The sequence below is a fragment of the Salvelinus namaycush genome, unplaced genomic scaffold (genome assembly GCF_016432855.1).
Source record: "Salvelinus namaycush isolate Seneca unplaced genomic scaffold, SaNama_1.0 Scaffold659, whole genome shotgun sequence".
In the NCBI taxonomy this organism is placed as follows: Eukaryota; Metazoa; Chordata; class Actinopteri; order Salmoniformes; family Salmonidae; genus Salvelinus; species Salvelinus namaycush.
This window is the reverse complement of record NW_024061374.1, coordinates 9089-29887: the sequence shown is the minus strand read 5'-3', so window position 1 is coordinate 29887 and position 20799 is coordinate 9089. Positions and strand designations below refer to the sequence as shown.

The following is a 20799-nucleotide window of genomic DNA, read 5'->3' as shown; positions in this document are numbered from 1 at the left end:
CTGTATATATTCAGAGCCATGTCCCTGTAATGCTTATGGGGGAGGTGTTGCTGTATATATTCAGAGCCATATCCCAGTAATGCTTATGGGGGAGGTGTTGCTGTATATATTCAGAGCCACATCCCTGTAATGCTTATGGGGGAGGTGTTGCTGTATATATTCAGAGCCATATCCCTGTAATGCTTATGGGGGAGGTGTTGCTGTATATATTCAGAGCCATATCCCTGTAATGCTTATGGGGGAGGTGTTGCTGTATATATTCAGAGCCATATCCCTGTAATGCTTATGGGGGAGGTGTTGCTGTATATATTCAGAGCCATATCCCTGTAATGCTTATGGGGGAGGTGTTGCTGTATATATTCAGAGCCATATCCCTGTAATGCTTATGGGGGAGGTGTTGCTGTATATATTCAGAGCCATATCCCTGTAATGCTTATGGGGGAGGTGTTGCTGTATATATTCAGAGCCATATCCCTGTAATGCTTATGGGGGAGGTGTTGCTGTATATATTCAGAGCCACATCCCTGTAATGCTTATGGGGGAGGTGTTACTGTATATATTCAGAGCCTGTAATGCTTATGGGGGAGGTGTTGCTGTATATATTCAGAGCCATATCCCTGTAATGCTTATGGGGGAGGTGTTGCTGTATATATTCAGAGCCATATCCCTGTAATGCTTATGGGGGAGGTGTTGCTGTATATATTCAGAGCCATATCCCTGTAATGCTTATGGGGGAGGTGTTGCTGTATATATTCAGAGCCATATCCCTGTAATGCTTATGGGGGAGGTGTTGCTGTATATATTCAGAGCCATATCCCTGTAATGCTTATGGGGGAGGTGTTGCTGTATATATTCAGAGCCATATCCCTGTAATGCTTATGGGGGAGGTGTTACTGTATATATTCAGAGCCATATCCCTGTAATGCTTATGGGGGGAGGTGTTGCTGTATATATTCAGAGCCATATCCCTGTAATGCTTATGGGGGAGGTGTTACTGTATATATTCAGAGCCATATCCCTGTAATGCTTATGGGGGAGGTGTTACTGTATATATTCAGAGCCATATCCCTGTAATGCTTATGGGGGAGGTGTTGCTGTATATATTCAGAGCCATATCCCTGTAATGCTTATGGGGGAGGTGTTGCTGTATATATTCAGAGCCATATCCCTGTAATGCTTATGGGGGGGGGGGGGGGGGTGTTGCTGTATATATTCAGAGCCATATCCCTGTAATGCTTATGGGGGAGGTGTTGCTGTATATATTCAGAGCCATATCCCTGTAATGCTTATGGGGAAGGTGTTGCTGTATATATTCAGAGCCATATCCCTGTAATGCTTATGGGGAAGGTGTTGCTGTATATATTCAGAGCCATATCCCTGTAATGCTTATGGGGGAGGTGTTGCTGTATATATTCAGAGGCCATATCCCTGTAATGCTTATGGGGGAGGTGTTACTGTATATATTCAGAGCCATATCCCTGTAATGCTTATGGGGGAGGTGTTGCTGTATATATTCAGAGCCATATCCCTGTAATGCTTATGGGGGAGGTGTTGCTGTATATATTCAGAGCCATATCCCTGTAATGCTTATGGGGGAGGTGTTGCTGTATATATTCAGAGCCATATCCCTGTAATGCTTATGGGGGAGGTGTTGCTGTATATATTCAGAGCCATATCCCTGTAATGCTTATGGGGGAGGTGTTGCTGTATATATTCAGAGCCATATCCCTGTAATGCTTATGGGGGAGGTGTTACTGTATATATTCAGAGCCATATCCCTGTAATGCTTATGGGGGAGGTGTTGCTGTATATATTCAGAGCCATATCCCTGTAATGCTTATGGGGGAGGTGTTGCTGTATATATTCAGAGCCATATCCCTGTAATCCTTATGGGGGAGGTGTTACTGTATATATTCAGAGCCATATCCCTGTAATGCTTATGGGGGAGGTGTTACTGTATATATTCAGAGCCATATCCCTGTAATGCTTATGGGGGAGGTGTTGCTGTATATATTCAGAGCCATATCCCTGTAATGCTTATGGGGGAGGTGTTGCTGTATATATTCAGAGCCATATCCCTGTAATGCTTATGGGGGAGGTGTTACTGTATATATTCAGAGCCATATCCCTGTAATGCTTATGGGGGAGGTGTTGCTGTATATATTCAGAGGCATATCCCTGTAATGCTTATGGGGGAGGTGTTACTGTATATATTCAGAGCCATATCCCTGTAATGCTTATGGGGGAGGTGTTGCTGTATATATTCAGAGCCATATCCCTGTAATGCTTATGGGGGAGGTGTTACTGTATATATTCAGAGCCATATCCCTGTAATGCTTATGGGGGAGGTGTTACTGTATATATTCAGAGCCATATCCCTGTAATGCTAAGATTTTCTCTAATGTCAAGTGTTGTGGTTGCAGGTTCAGCTGGTACATCTAAAGCCTTTTCTTTTGGGGTGTTGCAATAGGCCACCAAGTGCTAACAGTCAGTATCTAAATAATATGTGTGAAATGCTTGATAATGTATGTGATGTAAACAGAGAGGTCTACTTTCTTGGGGACCTGAATATGGACTGGTTTTCATCAAGCTGTCCGCTCAAGAAGCTTCTCACTGTAACCAGTGCCTGTTGTGTATAACAGATCATACCAAATATTTTGCTGTGAATGTTAAAAATATGTTGCTCTGATGTGATTAATGAGGAGCATCCAGATGCTGCACTTGATGAAATTATTTCTTCCAGTTATTGATAAACATGCACCTCAAGGACATTCAGAGACTTGTCCCGAAGCCATTCCTGCATTGTCTTGGCTGTGTGCTTAGGGTTGTTGTCCTGTTGGAAGGTGAACCTTGACCCCAGTCTGAGGTCCTGGAGCAGGTTTTCATCAAGGATCTCTCTGTACTTTGCTCTGTTCATCTTTCCTTTGATCCTGACTAGTCTCCCAGTCCCTGCCGCTGAAAAACACCATGCTAGGGTTGGTGCAAGGTTTCCTCCAGAAGTGATGCTTGGCAAAAAAGTTAAATCTTGGTTTCATCAGACCAGAGAATCTTGTTTCCCATGGTCAGAGTCTTTAGGTGCCTTTTGGCAAACTCCAAGCGGGCTGTCGTGCTTTTTACTGAGGAGTGGCTTCCGTCTGGCCACTATACCATAAAGGCCTGGTTGGTGGAGTGCTGCAGAGATGGTTGTCCTTCTGGAAGGTTCTCCCATCTCCACAGAGGAAATCTGGAGCTCTGTCAGAGTAACCATCGGATTCTTGGTCACCTCCCTGACCAAGGCCCTTCTCCCCTGATTGCTCAGTTTGGCCGGACGGCCAGCTCTGGGAAGAGATGTCTCGGAGCTCTACGGACAATTCCTTCGACCTCATGGCTTGGTTTTTACTCTGACATGTACTGTCAACTGTGGGACCTTATATAGACAGGTGTGTGCCTTTTCTAAATCATGTCCAATCAACTTAATTTACCACAGGTGGAATCCAATCAAATTGTAGAAACATCTCAAGGATGATCAATGGAAACAGGATGCACCGGAGCTCAATTTCTAGTCTCATAGCACTTATGTAAATAAGGTATTTCTGTGTTTTATTTCTAATACATTTGCAAAAATGTTAAAACCTGTTTTCACTTTGTCATTATGGGGTATTGTGTGTAGATTGATGAGGGAAAAGTATTTAATCAATTTTAGAATAAGGCTGTAATGTAACAATGTGGAAAGTGAAGGGGTCTGAATACTTTCCAAATGCACTGTATGTCATAGCTTTAATATGAACCAAGAGGAAAGTGTTTGTCCTCAGGCCTGGAGGGAAGCCAAAAAATGGTAAAGCAGCCTTTACTGGTTCTAACAGACGGCCTATCAGCTCTTTGCAAACTTTTTGACCAAATACAACATACATTCAGCATGCTTATAAAGGGCACTCAACATGTACTGCACTGATGACTGGTTGACAGAAATTGATAAAAATTCTAGGAGCTGTTAGATTTCAGTGCAGCCTTTGATATTATTGACCATAACCTGTTGTCAGAGGTATCTATCTAATAGAACTGAGGGTTTTAGTTAACAGAAGCTTCTCTGTCAAACTTGTAGGGTGTGGTGTACCACAGGGCAGCTCTCTAGGCCCTCTACTCTTTTCTATTTTTACCAATGAAGTTCCACAGAGATGGAATGTGTCCCTGAACAAAGGGGGGGGGTCAAAAGTAACAGTCAGTATCTGAGGTAGCCACCAGCTGCATTAAGTTCTGCAGTGCATCTCCTCCTCATGGACTGGACCAGATTGCCAGTCCTTACTGTGAGATGTTACCCCACTCTTCCACCAAGGCACCTGCAAGTTTCCGGACATTTCTGGGGGGAAGGGCCCCAGAAATGATCCAACAGGTCCCAGGCGTGCTCAATGGGATTGAGATCCGGGCTCTTCACTGGCCATGGCAGAACACTGACATTCCTGTCTTGCAGGAAATCACGCACAGAATGAGCAGTATGGCTGGTGGCATTGTCATGCTGGAGGGTCATGTCAGGAAGGGTACCACATGAGGGAGGAGGATGTCTTCCCTGTAACGCACAGCGTTGAGATTGCCTGCAATGACAACAAGCTCAGTCCGATGACACCACCCCAGACCATGTCGGACTCCACCTCCAAATCGATCCCGCTCCAGAGTACAGGCCTCAGGGTAATGCTCATTCCTTCGACGATAAACGCGAATCCGGCCATCACTCCTGGTGAGACAAAACCGCGACTCGTCAGTGAAGAGCACTTTTTTGCCAGTCCTGTCTGGTCCAGCGACGAGGAGTTTGTGCCCATAGGCGACGTTGTTGCCAGTGATGTCTGGTGAGGACCTGCCTTACAACAGGCCTACAAGCCCTCAGTCCAGCCTCTCAGCCTATTGCGGACAGTCTGAGCACTGATGGAGTGATTGTGCGTTCCTGGTGTAACTCAGGCAGTTGTTGTTGCCATCCTGTACCTGTCCCGCAGGTGTGATGTTCGGATGTACTGATTCTGTGCAAGTGTTGTTACACGTGGTCTGTCACTGCGAGGACTGTCCGTCCTGTGTCCCTGTAGCGCTGTCTTAGGCGTCTCACAGTACGGACATTTATTTCCCTGGCCACATCTGCAGTCCTCATGCCTTAGGCACAATCATGCAGATGAGCAGGGACCCTGGGCATCTTTATTTTGGTGTTTTTCAGTCAGTAGAAAGGCCTCTTTAGTGTCCTAAGTTTTCATAACTGTGACCTTACCGTCTAAGCTGTTAGTGTCTTAACGACCGGTGCATGTTCAGTAATTGTTTATGGTTCATTGAACAAGCATGGGAAACTGTGTTTAAACCCTTTACAGTGAAGATCTAAAGTTTTGGATTTTTACAAATGATCTTTGATAGACAGGGTCCTGATAAAGGGACGTTTCTTTTTTAATATATTTTTTTACACACTGAAAATCAGACTGATGCACTCTCCCCCCTATTTATTTCTGCAGTGAGGAGTCACCCCCTTTAAAGAATAATTTGTAACCCTTATATACAGTTGAAGTCTGAAGTTTACATACACTTAGGTTGGAGTCATTAAAACTCGTTTTTCAACCACTCCACAAATTTCTTGTTAACAAACTATAGTTTTGGCAAGTTGGTTAGGACATCTACTTTGTGCATGACAATGAATGTTTACAGGCAGATTATTTCACTTATAATTCACTATGCCTTTAAACAGCTTGGAAAATTCCAGAAAATGTCATGGCTTTAGAAGCTTCTGATAGGCTAATTGACATCATTTGAGTCAATTGGAGGTGTACCTGTGGATGTATTTCAAGGCCTACCTTCAAACTCAGTGCCTCTGCTTGACATCATGGGAAAATCTAAATTAAATCAGCTAAGACCTCATAAAAAAAATTGTAGACCACAAGTCTGGTTCATCCTTGGGAGAAAATGCCTGAAGGCACCACGTTCATCTGTACAAACAATAGCACGCAAGTATAAACACCATGGGACCACGCAGCCGTCATACCGCTCAGGAAGGAGACGCGTTCTGTCTCCTAGAGATGAACGTACTTTGGTGTGAAAATTGCAAATCAATCCCAGAACAACAGCAAAGGACCTTGTGAAGATGCTGGAGGAAACAGGTACAAAAGTATCTATATCAACAGTAAAACGAGTCCTATATCGACATAACCTGAAAGGCCGCTCAGCAAGGAAGAAGCCACTGCTCCAAAACCGCCATAAAAAAGCCAGACTACAGTTTGCAACTGCACATGGGGACAAAGATCATACTTTTTGGAGAAATGTCCTCTGGTCTGATGAAACAAAATTAGAACTGTTTGGCCATAATGACCATCATTATGTTTGGAGGAAAAAGGAGGAGGCCTGCAAGCCGAAGAACACCATTCCAACCGTGAAGCACGGGGGTGGCAGCTTCATGTTGTGGGGGTGTTTTGCTGCAGGAGGAACTGGTGCACTTCACAAAATAGATGGCATCATGAGGACAATTTATATGGATATATTGAAACGACATCAGTCAGGAAGTTAAAGCTTGGCCGCAAATGGGTCTTCCAAATGGACAATGACCCCAAGCATAGTTCCAAAGTTGTGGCAAAATGGCTTAAGGACAACAAAGTCAAGGTATTGGAGTGGCCATCACAAAGCCCTGACCTCAATCCTATAGAAAATGCGTGTGCGAGCAAGGAGGCCTACAAACCTGACTCAGTTACACCAGCTCTGTCAGGAGGAATGGGTCAAAATTCACCCAACTTATTGTGGGAAGCTTGTGGAAGGCTACCCAAAAGTTTTACCCAATTTAAAGGCAATGCTACCAAATACTAATTGAGTATGTAAACCTCTGACCCACTGGGAATGTGATGAAAGAAATAAAAGCTGAAATAAATCATTCTCTCTATTATTCTGACATTTCACATTCTTAAAATAAAGTGGTGATCCTAAATGACCTAAGACAGGACATTTTTACTAGGATTAAATGTCAGGAATTGTGAAAAACTGAGTTTAAATGTATTTGTCTTAGGTGTATGTAAACTTCTGACTTCAACTGTATATACCACTTGGGTCCTGTTTCAGTAATAATGATATCAGACCTTGTTGCGTGTCTGATAATCTACATAGGAGTGGTTAAAACATGCTAATAAAGGTCCTCAGAGTATATCAAATAAAGTTTGTATACTTCCATTGGTATGCCATCCAGCCCTGGAGTTTTCCCAGACTGAAAGGCTTTAATTGCATCAAAAAGTTCCTCCTCTGTAATTTGGCCTTCACATGAGTCTTTCTGTACAAATGTTAATTTTACATTATTATTAGGAAAAAAATCCATACAATTAGTTTGTTAATCGTTTGAGACAAACGAAAACATGTACTTTACTTCCTCTTTCAAAATATCATGCGTGTCTCCATTTGTAGCATTTCTATATTGAAGATTGAAAAATAATTTGGTGAATTTTTCCCCATATTCCATCCAGTGCGCTTTATTTTTTATAATATAATACACTGGATCTTTCTTAAGTTCCTCCATTTATTTTCCCTCTAACTTATTCTGTGCTACCAGACTCTTAATACACTGCACAATTTATAGTCCAATATTTACACGTGGATGGGGGATCCATCCAATATTGGACTAAATTGTGCCTTCCGATATAATAGTGCTAAAATGTTTATTCTATTAAACTGAGCCATTAACTTCTGTTCCTATTGTAATTGAAGGAACCTGCTAGTAAGCATCTCGTTGGACGATGTATTTTCCCAATACGCATGGTATACAACTAATACAACTTGAAACGATATTTTACCAGGGAGATCAGATTGGCAACTCAAGTGAACATGCATTGTGTTTTTGTTTTTATTTAACTAGGCAAGTCAGTTAAGGACAAATTCTTATTTTCAATGACAGCCTAGGAACAGTGGGTTAACTGCCTTGTTCAGGGGCAGAACGAAAGATATTTACCTTGTCAGCTCGGGGATTCGATCTTGAAACCTTTCGGTTACTAGTCCAACGCTCTAACCACTAGGCTACCTGCCGCCCCAATAAGTGCATCGATGACGTCGTCCCCACAGTGACTGTACGTACATATCCCAACCAGAAGCCATGGATTACAGGCAACATCCTCATCGAGCTAAAGGGTAGAGCTGCCGCTTTCATGGAGTGGGACACTAATTCGAACACCTATCAGAAACCCCGCTCTGCCCTCAGATGAACCATCAAACAAGCAAAGCATCAATACAGGAATAAGATTTAATCCTACTACACCGGCTCTGACACTCGGATGTGGCAGGGCTTGAAAACTATTGCGGAGTACAAAGGGAAACCCAGACGCGAGCTAAATGCCTTTTATGCTAACTTCAAGGCAAGCAACACTGAAGCATGCACAAGAGCACCAGCTGTTCTGGATGACAATGCTCTCGGTAACTGAGGTGAGCAAGACCTTTAAAACAGGTCAACATTCAAAGTCGTGGGGCCAGATGGATTACCAGGACATGTACTCAAAGCATGCACTGACCAACTGGCAAGTGTCTTCACTGACATTTTCAACCTCTCCCTGACTGAGTCTGTAATACCAACATATTTCAAGCAGACCACCATAGTCCCTGTGCCCAAGGAAGCGAAGGTAACCTGCCTAAATGATTACCGCCCCGTAGCACTCACGTCTGTAGCCATGAAGTGCTTTGAAAGGCTGGTCATGGCTCACATCAACAGCATCCTCCCAGATACCCTAGACCCAGTCCAATACGCATACCGCCCCAACAGATCCACAGATGACGCAATCTCAATCCACCCGTCCCTTTTCCACCTGAACAAAAGGAACACCTATGTGAGAATGCTGTTCATTGACTACAGCTCAGCGTTCAACACCATAGTGCCCACAAAGCTCATCACTAAGCTAAGGACCCTGGGACTAAACACCTCCCTCTGCAACTGGATCGTGGACCTCTTGACGGGCCACCCCCAGGTGGTAAGGGTAGGCAACAACACGCCTGCCACACTGATCCTCCTCAGGGGTGCATGCTTAGTCCCCTCCTGTACGCCGACGACAACAATGGTAGGCCTGATCACTGACAACAATGAGACAGCCTATAGGGAGGTGGTCAGTGAACTGGCAGTGTGGTGCCAGGACAACAACCTCTCCCTCAATGTGAGCAAGACAAAGGAGCTGATTGTGGACTACAGGAAAAGGCGGGCCGAACAGGCCCCCATTATCAACGGGGCTGTAGTGGAGCGGGTCGAGAGTTTCAAGTTCCTTGGTGTCCACATCACCAACAAACTCATGGTCCAAACATACCAAGACAGTTGTGAAGAGGGCACGACAACACCTTTTCCCCCTCAGGAGACTGAAAACATTTGGCATGGGGCCCCAGATTCTCAAAAAGTTCTACAGCTGCACCATCAAGAGCATCCTGACCGGTTGCATCACCACCTGGTATGGCGACCGTAAGGCGCTACAGAGGGTAGTGCGTACGGCCCAGTACATCACTGGGGCCAAGCTTCCTGCCATCCAGGACCTATATAATAGGCGGTGTCAGAGGAAAACCCATAAAATTGTCAGAGGCTCCGGTCACCCAAGTTAGACTGTTTTCTCTGCTACCGCAGGGTAAGTGGTACCGGAGCGCCAAGTCTAGGACCAAAAGGCTCCTCAATAGCTTCTACCCCCAAGCCATTAGACTGCTGAACAGCTTCTACCCCCAAACCATTAGACTCCTGAACAGCTTCTACCCCCAAGCCATCAGACTGCTGAACAGCTTCTACCCCCAAACCATAAGACTCCTGAACAGCTTCTACCCCCAAGCCATCAGACTGCTGAACAGCTTCTACCCCCAAACCATCAGACTGCTGAACAGCTTCTACCCCCAAGCCATTAGACTGCTGAACAGCTTCTACCCCCAAACCATCAGACTGCTGAACAGCTTCTACCCCCAAACCATCAGACTGCTGAACAGCTTCTACCCCCAAGCCATTAGACTCCTGAACAGCTTCTACCCCCAAGCCATTAGACTCCTGAACAGCTTCTACCCCCAAGCCATAAGACTGCTGAACAGCTTCTACCCCCAAACCATAAGACTGTTGAACAGCTTCTACCCCCAAACCATAAGACTGTTGAACAGCTTCTACCCCCAAGCCATTAGACTGCTGAACAGCTTCTACCCCCAAGCCATTAGACTGCTGAACAGCTTCTACCCCCAAGCCATAAGACTGCTGAACAGCTTCTACCCCCAAGCCATTAGACTGCTGAACAGCTTCTACCCCCAAGCCATTAGACTGCTGAACAGCTTCTACCCCCAAGCCATTAGACTGCTGAACAGCTTCTACCCCCAAGCCATTAGACTGCTGAACAGCTTCTACCCCCAAGCCATAAGACTGCTGAACAATTAATGAAATGGCCACCGGAATATTTACATTGACCCACATCCCCTCTTTTGTTTTTAGACTGCTGCTACTCGCTGTTTATTATCTATACATAGTCACTTCACCCCTTATCTTAACTAACCTGTACCCCCTGTATATAGCCTCCACACTGACTCTGTACCGGTACCCCCTGTATATAGTCTCCACATTGACTCGGTACTGGTACCCCCTGTATTTAGCCTCCACACTGACTCTGTACCAGTACCCCCTGTATATAGCCTCCACACTGACTCTGTACCGGTACCCCCTGTATATAGCCTCCACACTGACTCTGTACCGGTACCCCCTGTATATAGCCTCCACATTGACTCTGTACTGGTACCCCCTGTATATAGCCTCCACATTGACTCTGTACCGGTACCCCCTGTATATAGCCTCCACATTGACTCTGTACCGGTACCACCTGTATATAGCCTCCACATTGACTCTGTACTGGTACCCCCTGTATATAGCCTCCATATTGACTCTGTACCGGTACCCCCTGTATATAGCCTCCACATTGACTCTGTACCGGTACCACCTGTATATAGCCTCCACACTGACTCAGTACCGGTACCCTCTGTATATAGCCTCCACATTGACTCAGTACCGGTACCCTCTGTATATAGCCTCCACATTGACTCAGTACCGGTACCCTCTGTATATAGCCTCCACATTGACTCTGTACTGGTACCACCTGTATATAGCCTCCACATTGACTCTGTACCGTAACCCCCTGTATATAGCCTCCACACTGACTCTGTACCGTAACACCCTGTATATAGCCTCCACATTGACTCTGTACCGTAACCCCCTGTATATAGCCTCCACACTGACTCTGTACCGGTACCCCCCTGTATATAGCCTCCACATTGACTCTGTACCGTAACACCCTGTATATAGCCTCCACATTGACTCTGTACCGTAACACCCTGTATATAGCCTCCACATTGACTCTGTACCGTAACACCCTGTATATAGCCTCCACATTGACTCTGTACCGTAACACCCTGTATATAGCCTCCACATTGACTCTGTACCGTAACACCCTGTATATAGCCTCCACACTGACTCTGTACCGGTACCCCCCTGTATATAGCCTCCACATTGACTCTGTACCGGTACCCCCTGTATATAGCCTCCACACTGACTCTGTACTGGTACCCCCTGTATATAGCCTCCACATTGACTCTGTACCGTAATACCCTGTATATAGCCTCCACATTGACTCTGTACCGGTACCCCCTGTATATAGCCTCCACATTGACTCTGTACCGTTACCCCCTGTATATAGCCTCCACATTGACTCTGTACCGGTACCCCCTGTATATAGCCTCCACACTGACTCTGTACCGTAATACCCTGTATATAGCCTCCACACTGACTCTGTACCGTAACACCCTGTATATAGCCTCCACACTGACTCTGTACCGGTACCCCCTGTATATAGCCTCCACATTGACTCTGTACCGGTACCCCCTGTATATAGCCTCCACATTGACTCTGTACCGGTACCACCTGTATATAGCCTCCACATTGACTCAGTACCGGTACCCTCTGTATATAGCCTCCACATTGACTCTGTACCGGTACCCCCTGTATATAGCCTCCACATTGACTCTGTACCGTAACACCCTGTATATAGCCTCGTTCTTGTTATGTTGTTACTTGTTATAATCTTTTACTTGGTAAATAATAACTCTTCTTGAACTGTACTGTTGGTTAAGGGCTTGTCAGTCAGCATTTCACAGTAAGGTCTACACTTGTTTTATTCGGCGCATGTGACAAATAAAGTTTGATTTGATACGAGATGTGATGTCATCCCTCTACCAGTCAGAGATGAGACTGATGAAGACCTGGGAGTGGCGACAGGGAAGGCAGAGTTGACATGATGTTGGGCTCTGATGCCATCTGCCTTCAAAGAGCATCATTGTGTGGACAACACTGGAGCGTTCAGTAATTCACGGCAGGCAGCTGCTTCCTTCCCATTCTGGAGACGAAAGAGACTTTAGATGCAGCTTCTTACACTTACATTTTACTTTCCCAGAGCTACTTAGTTCTTTACCTTGGCGTGCTCAGACTCCCTGCAGCAACACACTGTAGAGAAAGGTCAGACTCCATAAAGTGCACTATTGACCAGGGTCCATAAGGCTTTAATGAAATGTAGTGCACTATTGACCAGGGGCCATAATGAAATGTAGTGCACTATTGACAGGGTCCATAATCAAAATGTAGTGCACTATTGACCAGGGTCCATAAGTCTTTAATCAAATGTAGTGCACTATTGACCAGGGGCCATAATCAAATGTAGTGCACTATTGACCAGGGTCCATAAGGCTTTAATCAAATGTAGTGCACTATTGACCAGGGTCCATAAGGCTTTAATCAAATGTAGTGCACTATTGACCAGGGTCCATAAGTCTTTAATCAAATGTAGTGCACTATTGACCAGGGGCCATAAGGCTTTAATTAAATGTAGTGCACTATTGACCAGGGGCCATAATCAAATGTAGTGCACTATATAGGGGATAGGGCTCCATAGGGCCTGGTCTAATGTAGTGCACTATATAGGGGATAGGGCTCCATAGGGCCTGGTCAAATGTAGTGCACTATATAGGGGATAGGGTGCCATTTGAGATGCAAACTAAACCTTAGAAGCTGCTAGTTTTCTTGCAGAAGTATTTGATTTCTTCCCACTAACTGCAGATTATTAGAGACGCTCTGGAGAGATGTGCCTTATCGAGATTCAAGTTGAACCAGATATTTGGGAAGTGTAATCTGAGCCTCAGAGAAATAACATCCTTGTGAGTGTATCATAAACGACTGCAGAGTATTTTACACGAGGACCTGTATTGAGTCATGTATCTTGTGAACCATTAGGGGGCACTGTTGCCACGTTATTTAAAAAAACTCCAAACTGGTCACACTTGTAACGCAGCCAGTCTTTCATTCAAAACCTGTCATTGTGCATTCATTTGGATTGTAAACATCTCTCCACAGAACCATTCATGTAAAATGTAATGAACATTGGTTTAAATCACCAAAACATAATATATTTTCACTGTATTAGGTTTAACTACCAGTTAAACCGATAGCAAACAATGCAAGATGTGTTTCATATCGCCCTTGGAAGTCATGAGTTAATGTTACTGTAAATTACAGTTCACATTAGGCAATACTTATATTACCCAACTAAACGGACAGAAAACCTATGATCAATGAAGACATCCTCCACAATCAGTCATGCAAAAAAACTATTAGATTTTTCAGATATAATTGTAACGTAAGTGTGTACAGTTTTTATTTAATTAGGCAAGTCAGTTATGAACAAATTTTTATTTACAATGACAGCCCACCCCGGCCAAACCCTAACCCGGACGACGCTGGGCCAATTGTGCGCCGCCCTATGGGACTCCCAATCACGGGCGGTTGTGATACAGCCTGGAATCGAACCAGGGTCTGTAGTGACGCCTCTAGCACTAGAAATACCATAATCTCCTCTCTACACAAATTAGACATGAGGCCTGGCACTAGTCTTCAAAGTATCATACAGAATCACGTTATCAATCCAGACTGATAGTTGCGCAGCACCACAGCAGCAGATAAATGAACAGGTCAAGGTCAACCTTTAGTTTAGAGGCCTACAATTTAACTCTGGACCGACAAACCAGTTCCCCCCCCATTCCTCTCTAATCAGGGACTGATTTAGACCTGGGACACCAGATGGGTGCAATTCATTATCAGGTAGAACAGGAAACCAGCAGGCTACAGACTGGTTCAGAGCACCCATCCATGTTCTGAGAATCACAGACCTCGTAGGGTAAGAGTTGAATATCCCTGGTTCAGAGCACCCATCCATGTTCTGAGAATCACAGACCTCGTAGGGTAAGAGTTGAATATCCCTGGTTCAGAGCACCCATCCATGTTCTGAGAATCACAGACCTCGTAGGGTAAGAGTTGAATATCCCTGGTTCAGAGCACCCATCCATGTTCTGAGAATCACAGACCTCGTAGGGTAAGAGTTGAATATCCCTGGTTTAGAGCACCCATCCATGCTCTGAGAATCGCAGGTACATGAACGTAGCGTCAACTCTAATGGGTTCCGCTTTCCATGTTCAGAGATGAATCGTTTCGTTTTAACATGTACTAACACGCCAAAAAATAGCCCCCCCCCCGAAGACGTCGTCTCATTCTTGTTGACTGTCCCCAAGACTGTTGTCACAGTGTTGACTGTTGTCAGTGTTGACTGTCCCCAAGACTGTTGTCACAGAGTTGACTGTTGTCAGAGTTGACTGTCCCCAAGACTGTTGTCACAGTGTTGACTGTCCCCAAGACTGTTGTTACAGTGTTGACTGTCCCCAAGACTGTTGTCACAGTGTTGACTGTCCCCAAGACTGCTGTCACAGTGTTGACTGTCCCCAAGACTGTTGTCACAGTGTTGACTGTCCCCAAGACTGTTGTCACAGTGTTGACTGTCCCCAAGACTGTTGTCACAGTGTTGACTGTCCCCAAGACCTTTGTTACAGTGAAGAAGTGGAAGGGAACAGCTGAAGCGTTTCCCCCCAAAATCCTTCAAATAAACGCTAAGCTATAGGTGTTCCTCATTAAATCAGATCATGGACCGCTAAGCTATAGGTGTTCCTCATTAAATCAGATCATGGACCACTAAGCTATAGGTGTTCCTCATTAAATCAGATCATGGACCGCTAAGCTATAGGTGTTCCTCATTAAATCAGATCATGGACCACTAAGCTATAGGTGTTCCTCATTAAATCAGATCATGGACCGCTAAGCTATAGGTGTTCCTCATTAAATCAGATCATGGACCGCTAAGCTATAGGTGTTCCTCATTAAATCAGATCATGGACCACTAAGCTATAGGTGTTCCTCATTAAATCAGATCATGGACCACTAAGCTATAGGTGTTCCTCATTAAATCAGATCATGGACCGCTTGGCAGAAGGTGTGTCTTAAATGCTACACTATATAGGGAATAGGGCTCCATTGGACACCGCCTCGCTCTGCAGAGCAACACTACACCCCTCATCAAGGGTCCTCAGGAGTGAGGGTTCAACCACAGTAGCCTGTTCTGTCTTTGGTAGGCTAGGTGGTTACCAGATTGGTGTGTCCATTAGCATCTTGACTTGTTAAACACAATGATGACGGGATGGTTCGCATCTTGACTTGTTAAACACAATGATGACGGGATGGTTCGCATCTTGACTTGTTAAACACAATGCTGATGGGATGGTTCGCATCTTGACTTGTTAAACACAATGCTGATGGGATGGTTCGCATCTTGACTTGTTAAACGGGATGGTTCGCATCTTGACTTGTTAAACGGGATGGTTCGCATCTTGACTTGTTAAACGGGATGGTTCGCATCTTGACTTGTTAAACGGGATGGTTCGCATCTTGACTTGTTAAATGGGATGGTTAGCATCTTGACTTGTTAAACGGGATGGTTCGCATCTTGACTTGTTAAACGGGATGGTTCGCATCTTGACTTGTTAAACGGGATGGTTAGCATCTTGACTTGTTAAACGGGATGGTTAGCATCTTGACTTGTTAAACGGGATGGTTAGCATCTTGACTTGTTAAACGGGATGGTTAGCATCTTGACTTGTTAAACGGGATGGTTCGCATCTTGACTTGTTAAACACAATGCTGATGGGATGGTTAGACGGGATCTGTAGCGATAACAACACTTAGACATTCTACATTTCCTTGGGTCGCGTCCCAAATGGCACCCCATATAGTGACCAGGGCCCATAGTAGTGCACTACACAGGGAATGGGACACAGTCCAAATGGCACCCTATTCCCTATATAGTGACCAGGGCCCATAGTAGTGCACTACACAGGGAATGGGACACAGTCCAAATGGCACCCTATATAGTGACCAGGGCCCATAGTAGTGCACTACACAGGGAATGGGACACAGTCGTGTATCTTTTGAAGAACAGGATGAGGTGCAAACAGACAGAAGCAGCTTTTCCAAAAGGCAACGTAGGTAGAAAAATCCTAATTTGAATGGTTTTGAAACGGCCTGAAAACATCACCGTTAGCCTGGCTTGTCCACTCCAACTGGTGACCTACGAGGTGAAGACAGCACAGATCATCAACTCAGGCTTCAAATCGCCATAGCCTTTTAATTAGAAGTGATCTACATTTATAACAGAGTGAATAGAGAGTCAACCTCTTATCGTTCCCTTTATACCAAACCATCACTGTTTTCATTCTGCTGATGATCCGGCTCAACTGAGGCCCGGTTCTTTACCGGCTCAACTGAGGCCCGGTTCTTTACCGGCTCAACTGAGGCCCGGTTCTTTACCGGCTCAACTGAGGCCCGGTTCTTTACCGGCTCAACTGAGGCCCGGTTCTTTACCGGCTCAACTGAGGCCCGGTTCTTTACCGGCTCAACTGAGGCCCGGTTCTTTACCGGCTCAACTGAGGCCCGGTTCTTTAGATTTACTGATATTGTAAATCCAATCCTGACAGTTCAAATCTGTGTTGTTTAAGAAGACAAAGGGTTAAATTGTTTGACTCTTTCTTCTCTCTGCTCACCCCAACCCCCCCCCTGGCTGCCCCTAACACAGGATCTGACCCAGCACAGGGCTCAACATGGAAAATACTAAACTACAGAACAAAATTCATCTTAAAACTAATATTCATTTTTTATAGAATCATCACGGAAAAATAAAAATGACTTATTGACTGGTCCCTCTTAGGTCAGTTTGATCTTTTCATTGACCGGTTTATATTATAATTGAAGCTTGACAATCCTTTACGCTGCGGTGTGATGCGGCTGACTGACTGACTGGCTGGCTGGCTGACTGACTGACTGACTGACTGGCTGACTGACTGACTGACTGACTGGCTGGCTGGCTGGCTGACTGACTGGCTGGCTGGCTGGCTACCACAGAAATATCATTACTACTATGTAGAAGTCTGCGTGTCAAATGGAACCCTACTCATCTAGTAACGCAGTACATGGTGAATAGGAAGCCACCTGAGATGCAGTTTGTTTTGGGTCTGATCCATAGAAGCTTCCTGGATTGACACAGTCTTGTGGACTTCTAGAGACTCTGTCCCCCATGTGAAGGCCGGTATAGAACACTGCTACATCAGCGCCATACACCTCGTCCTCTGTCCTCGTACATTTAACTGGAACCTTCCATGGGCCTTGGTCCATCTAAATGTTACCATCGACCAAAAACCCTCTGGACATGAGATATAATCAAGACTTCCCATCCAGACTGCCAACGTCTCTTCTATAAGAATAAAACCCTAAAAACATTAGGACAGCGTTCTCCCAGTCTACCTTATTCATCCACCTGTATCACGACCCAGTCTACCTTATTCATCCACCTGTATCACGACCCAGTCTAACTTATTCATCCACCTGTATCACTACCTTATTCATCCACCTGTATCACTACCTTATTCATCCACCTGTATCACTACCTTATTCATCCACCTGTATCACTACCTTATTCATCCACCTGTATCACTACCTTATTCATCCACCTGTATCACTACCTTATTCATCTACCTGTATCACTACCTTATTCATCTACCTGTATCACTACCTTATTCATCCACCTGTATCACTACCTTATTCATCCACCTGTATCACTACCTTATTCATCCACCTGTATCACTACCTTATTCATCCACCTGTATCACGACCCAGTCTAACTTATTCATCCACCTGTATCACTACCTTATTCATCCACCTGTATCACTACCTTATTCATCCACCTGTATCACTACCTTATTCATCTACCTGTATCACTACCTTATTCATCCACCTGTATCACTACCTTATTCATCCACCTGTATCACTACCTTATTCATCCACCTGTATCACTACCTTATTCATCCACCTGTATCACTACCTTATTCATCCACCTGTATCACTACCTTATTCATCCACCTGTATCACTACCTTATTCATCCACCTGTATCACTACCTTATTCATCCACCTGTATCACTACCTTATTCATCCACCTGTATCACTACCTTATTCATCCACCTGTATCACTACCTTATTCATCCACCTGTATCACTACCTTATTCATCTACCTGTATCACTACCTTATTCATCCACCTGTATCACTACCTTATTCATCCACCTGTATCACTACCCAGTCTACCTTATTCATCCACCTGTATCACTACCTTATTCATCCACCTGTATCACGACCCAGTCTACCTTATTCATCCACCTGTATCACTACCTTATTCATCCACCTGTATCACTACCCAGTCTACCCTCAACCATCACATAATTTTATCTTCCATATTAGCAGACATGGATAAAACACAATCATCTCTCCTCCTCTGCTGTCCTGTCTTTCTCTCTACTCTTCCGTAAAGCGAGCTTGCACCACTCAGAGACAGAAGTGGATTTCAGGTTAGCTGTGAAAAAAGCTGGCATAAACATTAGGTCAGTCTGTAGTAGTAGCCCTGGAGTCAGCCAGCCAGTCAGCCAGCTAGTCAGCCAGCTAGTCAGCCAGCTAGTCAGCCAGCTAGTCAGCCAGTCAGCCAGCCAGGAGAGTTTATATCTCAGTCTGAATGCAGCCACTCCTCACAGGGCTGGAAGGCTGCTGGGAGACGACACCTCCATCCAACATGTTGTTATTGGTCTCCTTCAGGACCTCCTCCACCGCGAGGGAGTCCAGCTCCTCCTGCGTCGTCCTCATCAGCCCTAAGCTCTCCTCGGCGATGTAGAGGAGCATACCTCCTAACCCTCCTTCTGTGTAGACGGGGGCCGAGGAGGAAGGGGAGGAGGAGTGTGATGCAGCGGGACAGTTCTCCAGATGGTCGTTCTCCACCTCCGGCAGGGGGGTGACGGTGACCAGGTCTGTTCCCAGGGAGGTGAGGGGGCGCTGGGGGTGGAGGTCAATGCAGCAGGGGGTGAGAGGAGGAGGTCTGGAGGTCTCAGGATCAGAGCAGCTGAACTCTGATAAGTGGCTGCAGTGGGAGTCTGCTACGGAGGGCAGGGAGCCGCTGAGGGAGGGGGAGTCGAACTCTGAGGAGTTAGTGCTTCGCTGCTCAAGGAGCTGAGCATCCATGTCCTCACGGGTCTCCTGGATCTTAGTTCCTCCGCTGCTCTTCTTAGTCCTCAGCTTGCCCTTGCTCTTCTTGCCCCCCGAAGAAGAGGGGTCCTTCACCCATTTGGAGGAGCGAGACTCATGGGGGCAGCCGGAGGGACACACCCCCACCCCTCTCCCCTCGCCGCTGCCGTCGTCCAGGCTGCTGCTGTTGCTATGGTGATGGAGCTTCTTCTCCTGCTTCCCCTCCATGTCCACCTCCAGACTACCCTCTCTGTAACCACGACAACAAGACATGCTACAGGTTATTATTGGTGATCATACAGGGACAGTAGTATTTGGTGACCATGCAAAACCATCTAGTGGTGAAGACGACAACAATGTCAACTACCACAACTGAACCAATGCTGCGGAGGGTGCTGACCTGTCCAGAGGCATGTAGTTGAGAATGGATCCAGCCATTGCTTTGGTGCTCGTGTTGTCACTGATTGTCCCCAAGCTGACGTTGGTCGACTCCCCACTCAGACTACCCTGCTCCTTCTGAACGTCAGCCTGTACCTCCAACCTGGGTAGAGAAGGAGATAAACATCAGAATATACAGTGTTGTGAGGAGGAAGGACAGAGATATACAGTGTTGTGAGGAGGAAGGACAGATATATACAGTGTTGTGAGGAGGAAGGACAGAGATATACAGTGTTGTGAGGAGGAAGGACAGAGATATACAGTGTTGTGAGGAGGAAGGACAGAGATATACAGTGTTGTGGGGAGGAAGGACAGATATATACAGTGTTGTGGGGAGGAAGGACAGATATATACAGTGTTGTGGGGAGAAAGGACAGATATATACAGTGTTGAGAGGAAGAAGGACAGATATATACAGTGTTGTGGGGAGGAAGGTCAGATATATACAGTGTTGTGAGGAGGAAGGACAGAGATATACAGTGTTGTGGGGAGGAAGGACAGAGATATACAGTGTTGTGAGGAGGAAGGACAGAGATGGATAGTGTTGTGAGGAGGAAGGACAGAGATATACAGTGTTGTGAGGAGGAAGGACAGATATATACAGTGTTGTGAGGAGGAAGGACAGATATATACAGTGTTGTGGGGAGGAAGGACAGAGATGTACAGTGTTGTGGGGAGGAAGGACAGAGATGTACAGTGTTGTGAGGAGGAAGGTCAGATATATACAGTGTTGTGAGGAGGAAGGACAGATATATACAGTGTTGTGAGGAGGAAGGACAGAGATATACAGTGTTGTGGGGAGGAAGGACAGAGATATACAGTGTTGTGAGGAGGAAGGACAGAGATATACAGTGTTGTGAGGAGGAAGGACAGATATATACAGTGTTGTGGGGAGGAAGGACAGATATATACAGTGTTGTG

At 45.5% G+C, this 20799-nt stretch overlaps 1 protein-coding gene across 18 annotated transcripts; it reads right to left on the bottom strand.

Moving 5' to 3' along the window:
* Positions 1–16474: 16474 nt before the first annotated feature.
* Positions 16475–20098, bottom strand: LOC120042342 (E3 ubiquitin-protein ligase RNF19A-like). 18 transcript variants are annotated; one of them, XR_005476075.1, is made up of 3 exons: positions 19841–20098; positions 17787–19690; positions 16475–17727 (listed from the first exon to the last, which is right to left on the bottom strand). XR_005476075.1 is itself a non-coding variant. In XM_038987152.1 (2 exons), exons 1-2 carry the CDS (start codon positions 19876–19878, stop codon positions 18922–18924), a joined length of 807 nt encoding a protein of 268 aa, XP_038843080.1. In that variant the 5' UTR covers positions 19879–20098; the 3' UTR covers positions 16475–18921. The 18 variants fall into 18 exon arrangements, 1 of the variants encoding a protein (XP_038843080.1); XR_005476083.1 differs by having other exon boundaries at positions 16475–17786; positions 18037–19690; XR_005476084.1 differs by having other exon boundaries at positions 18037–19690.
* Between the last annotated feature and the right edge of the window lie 701 nt (positions 20099–20799).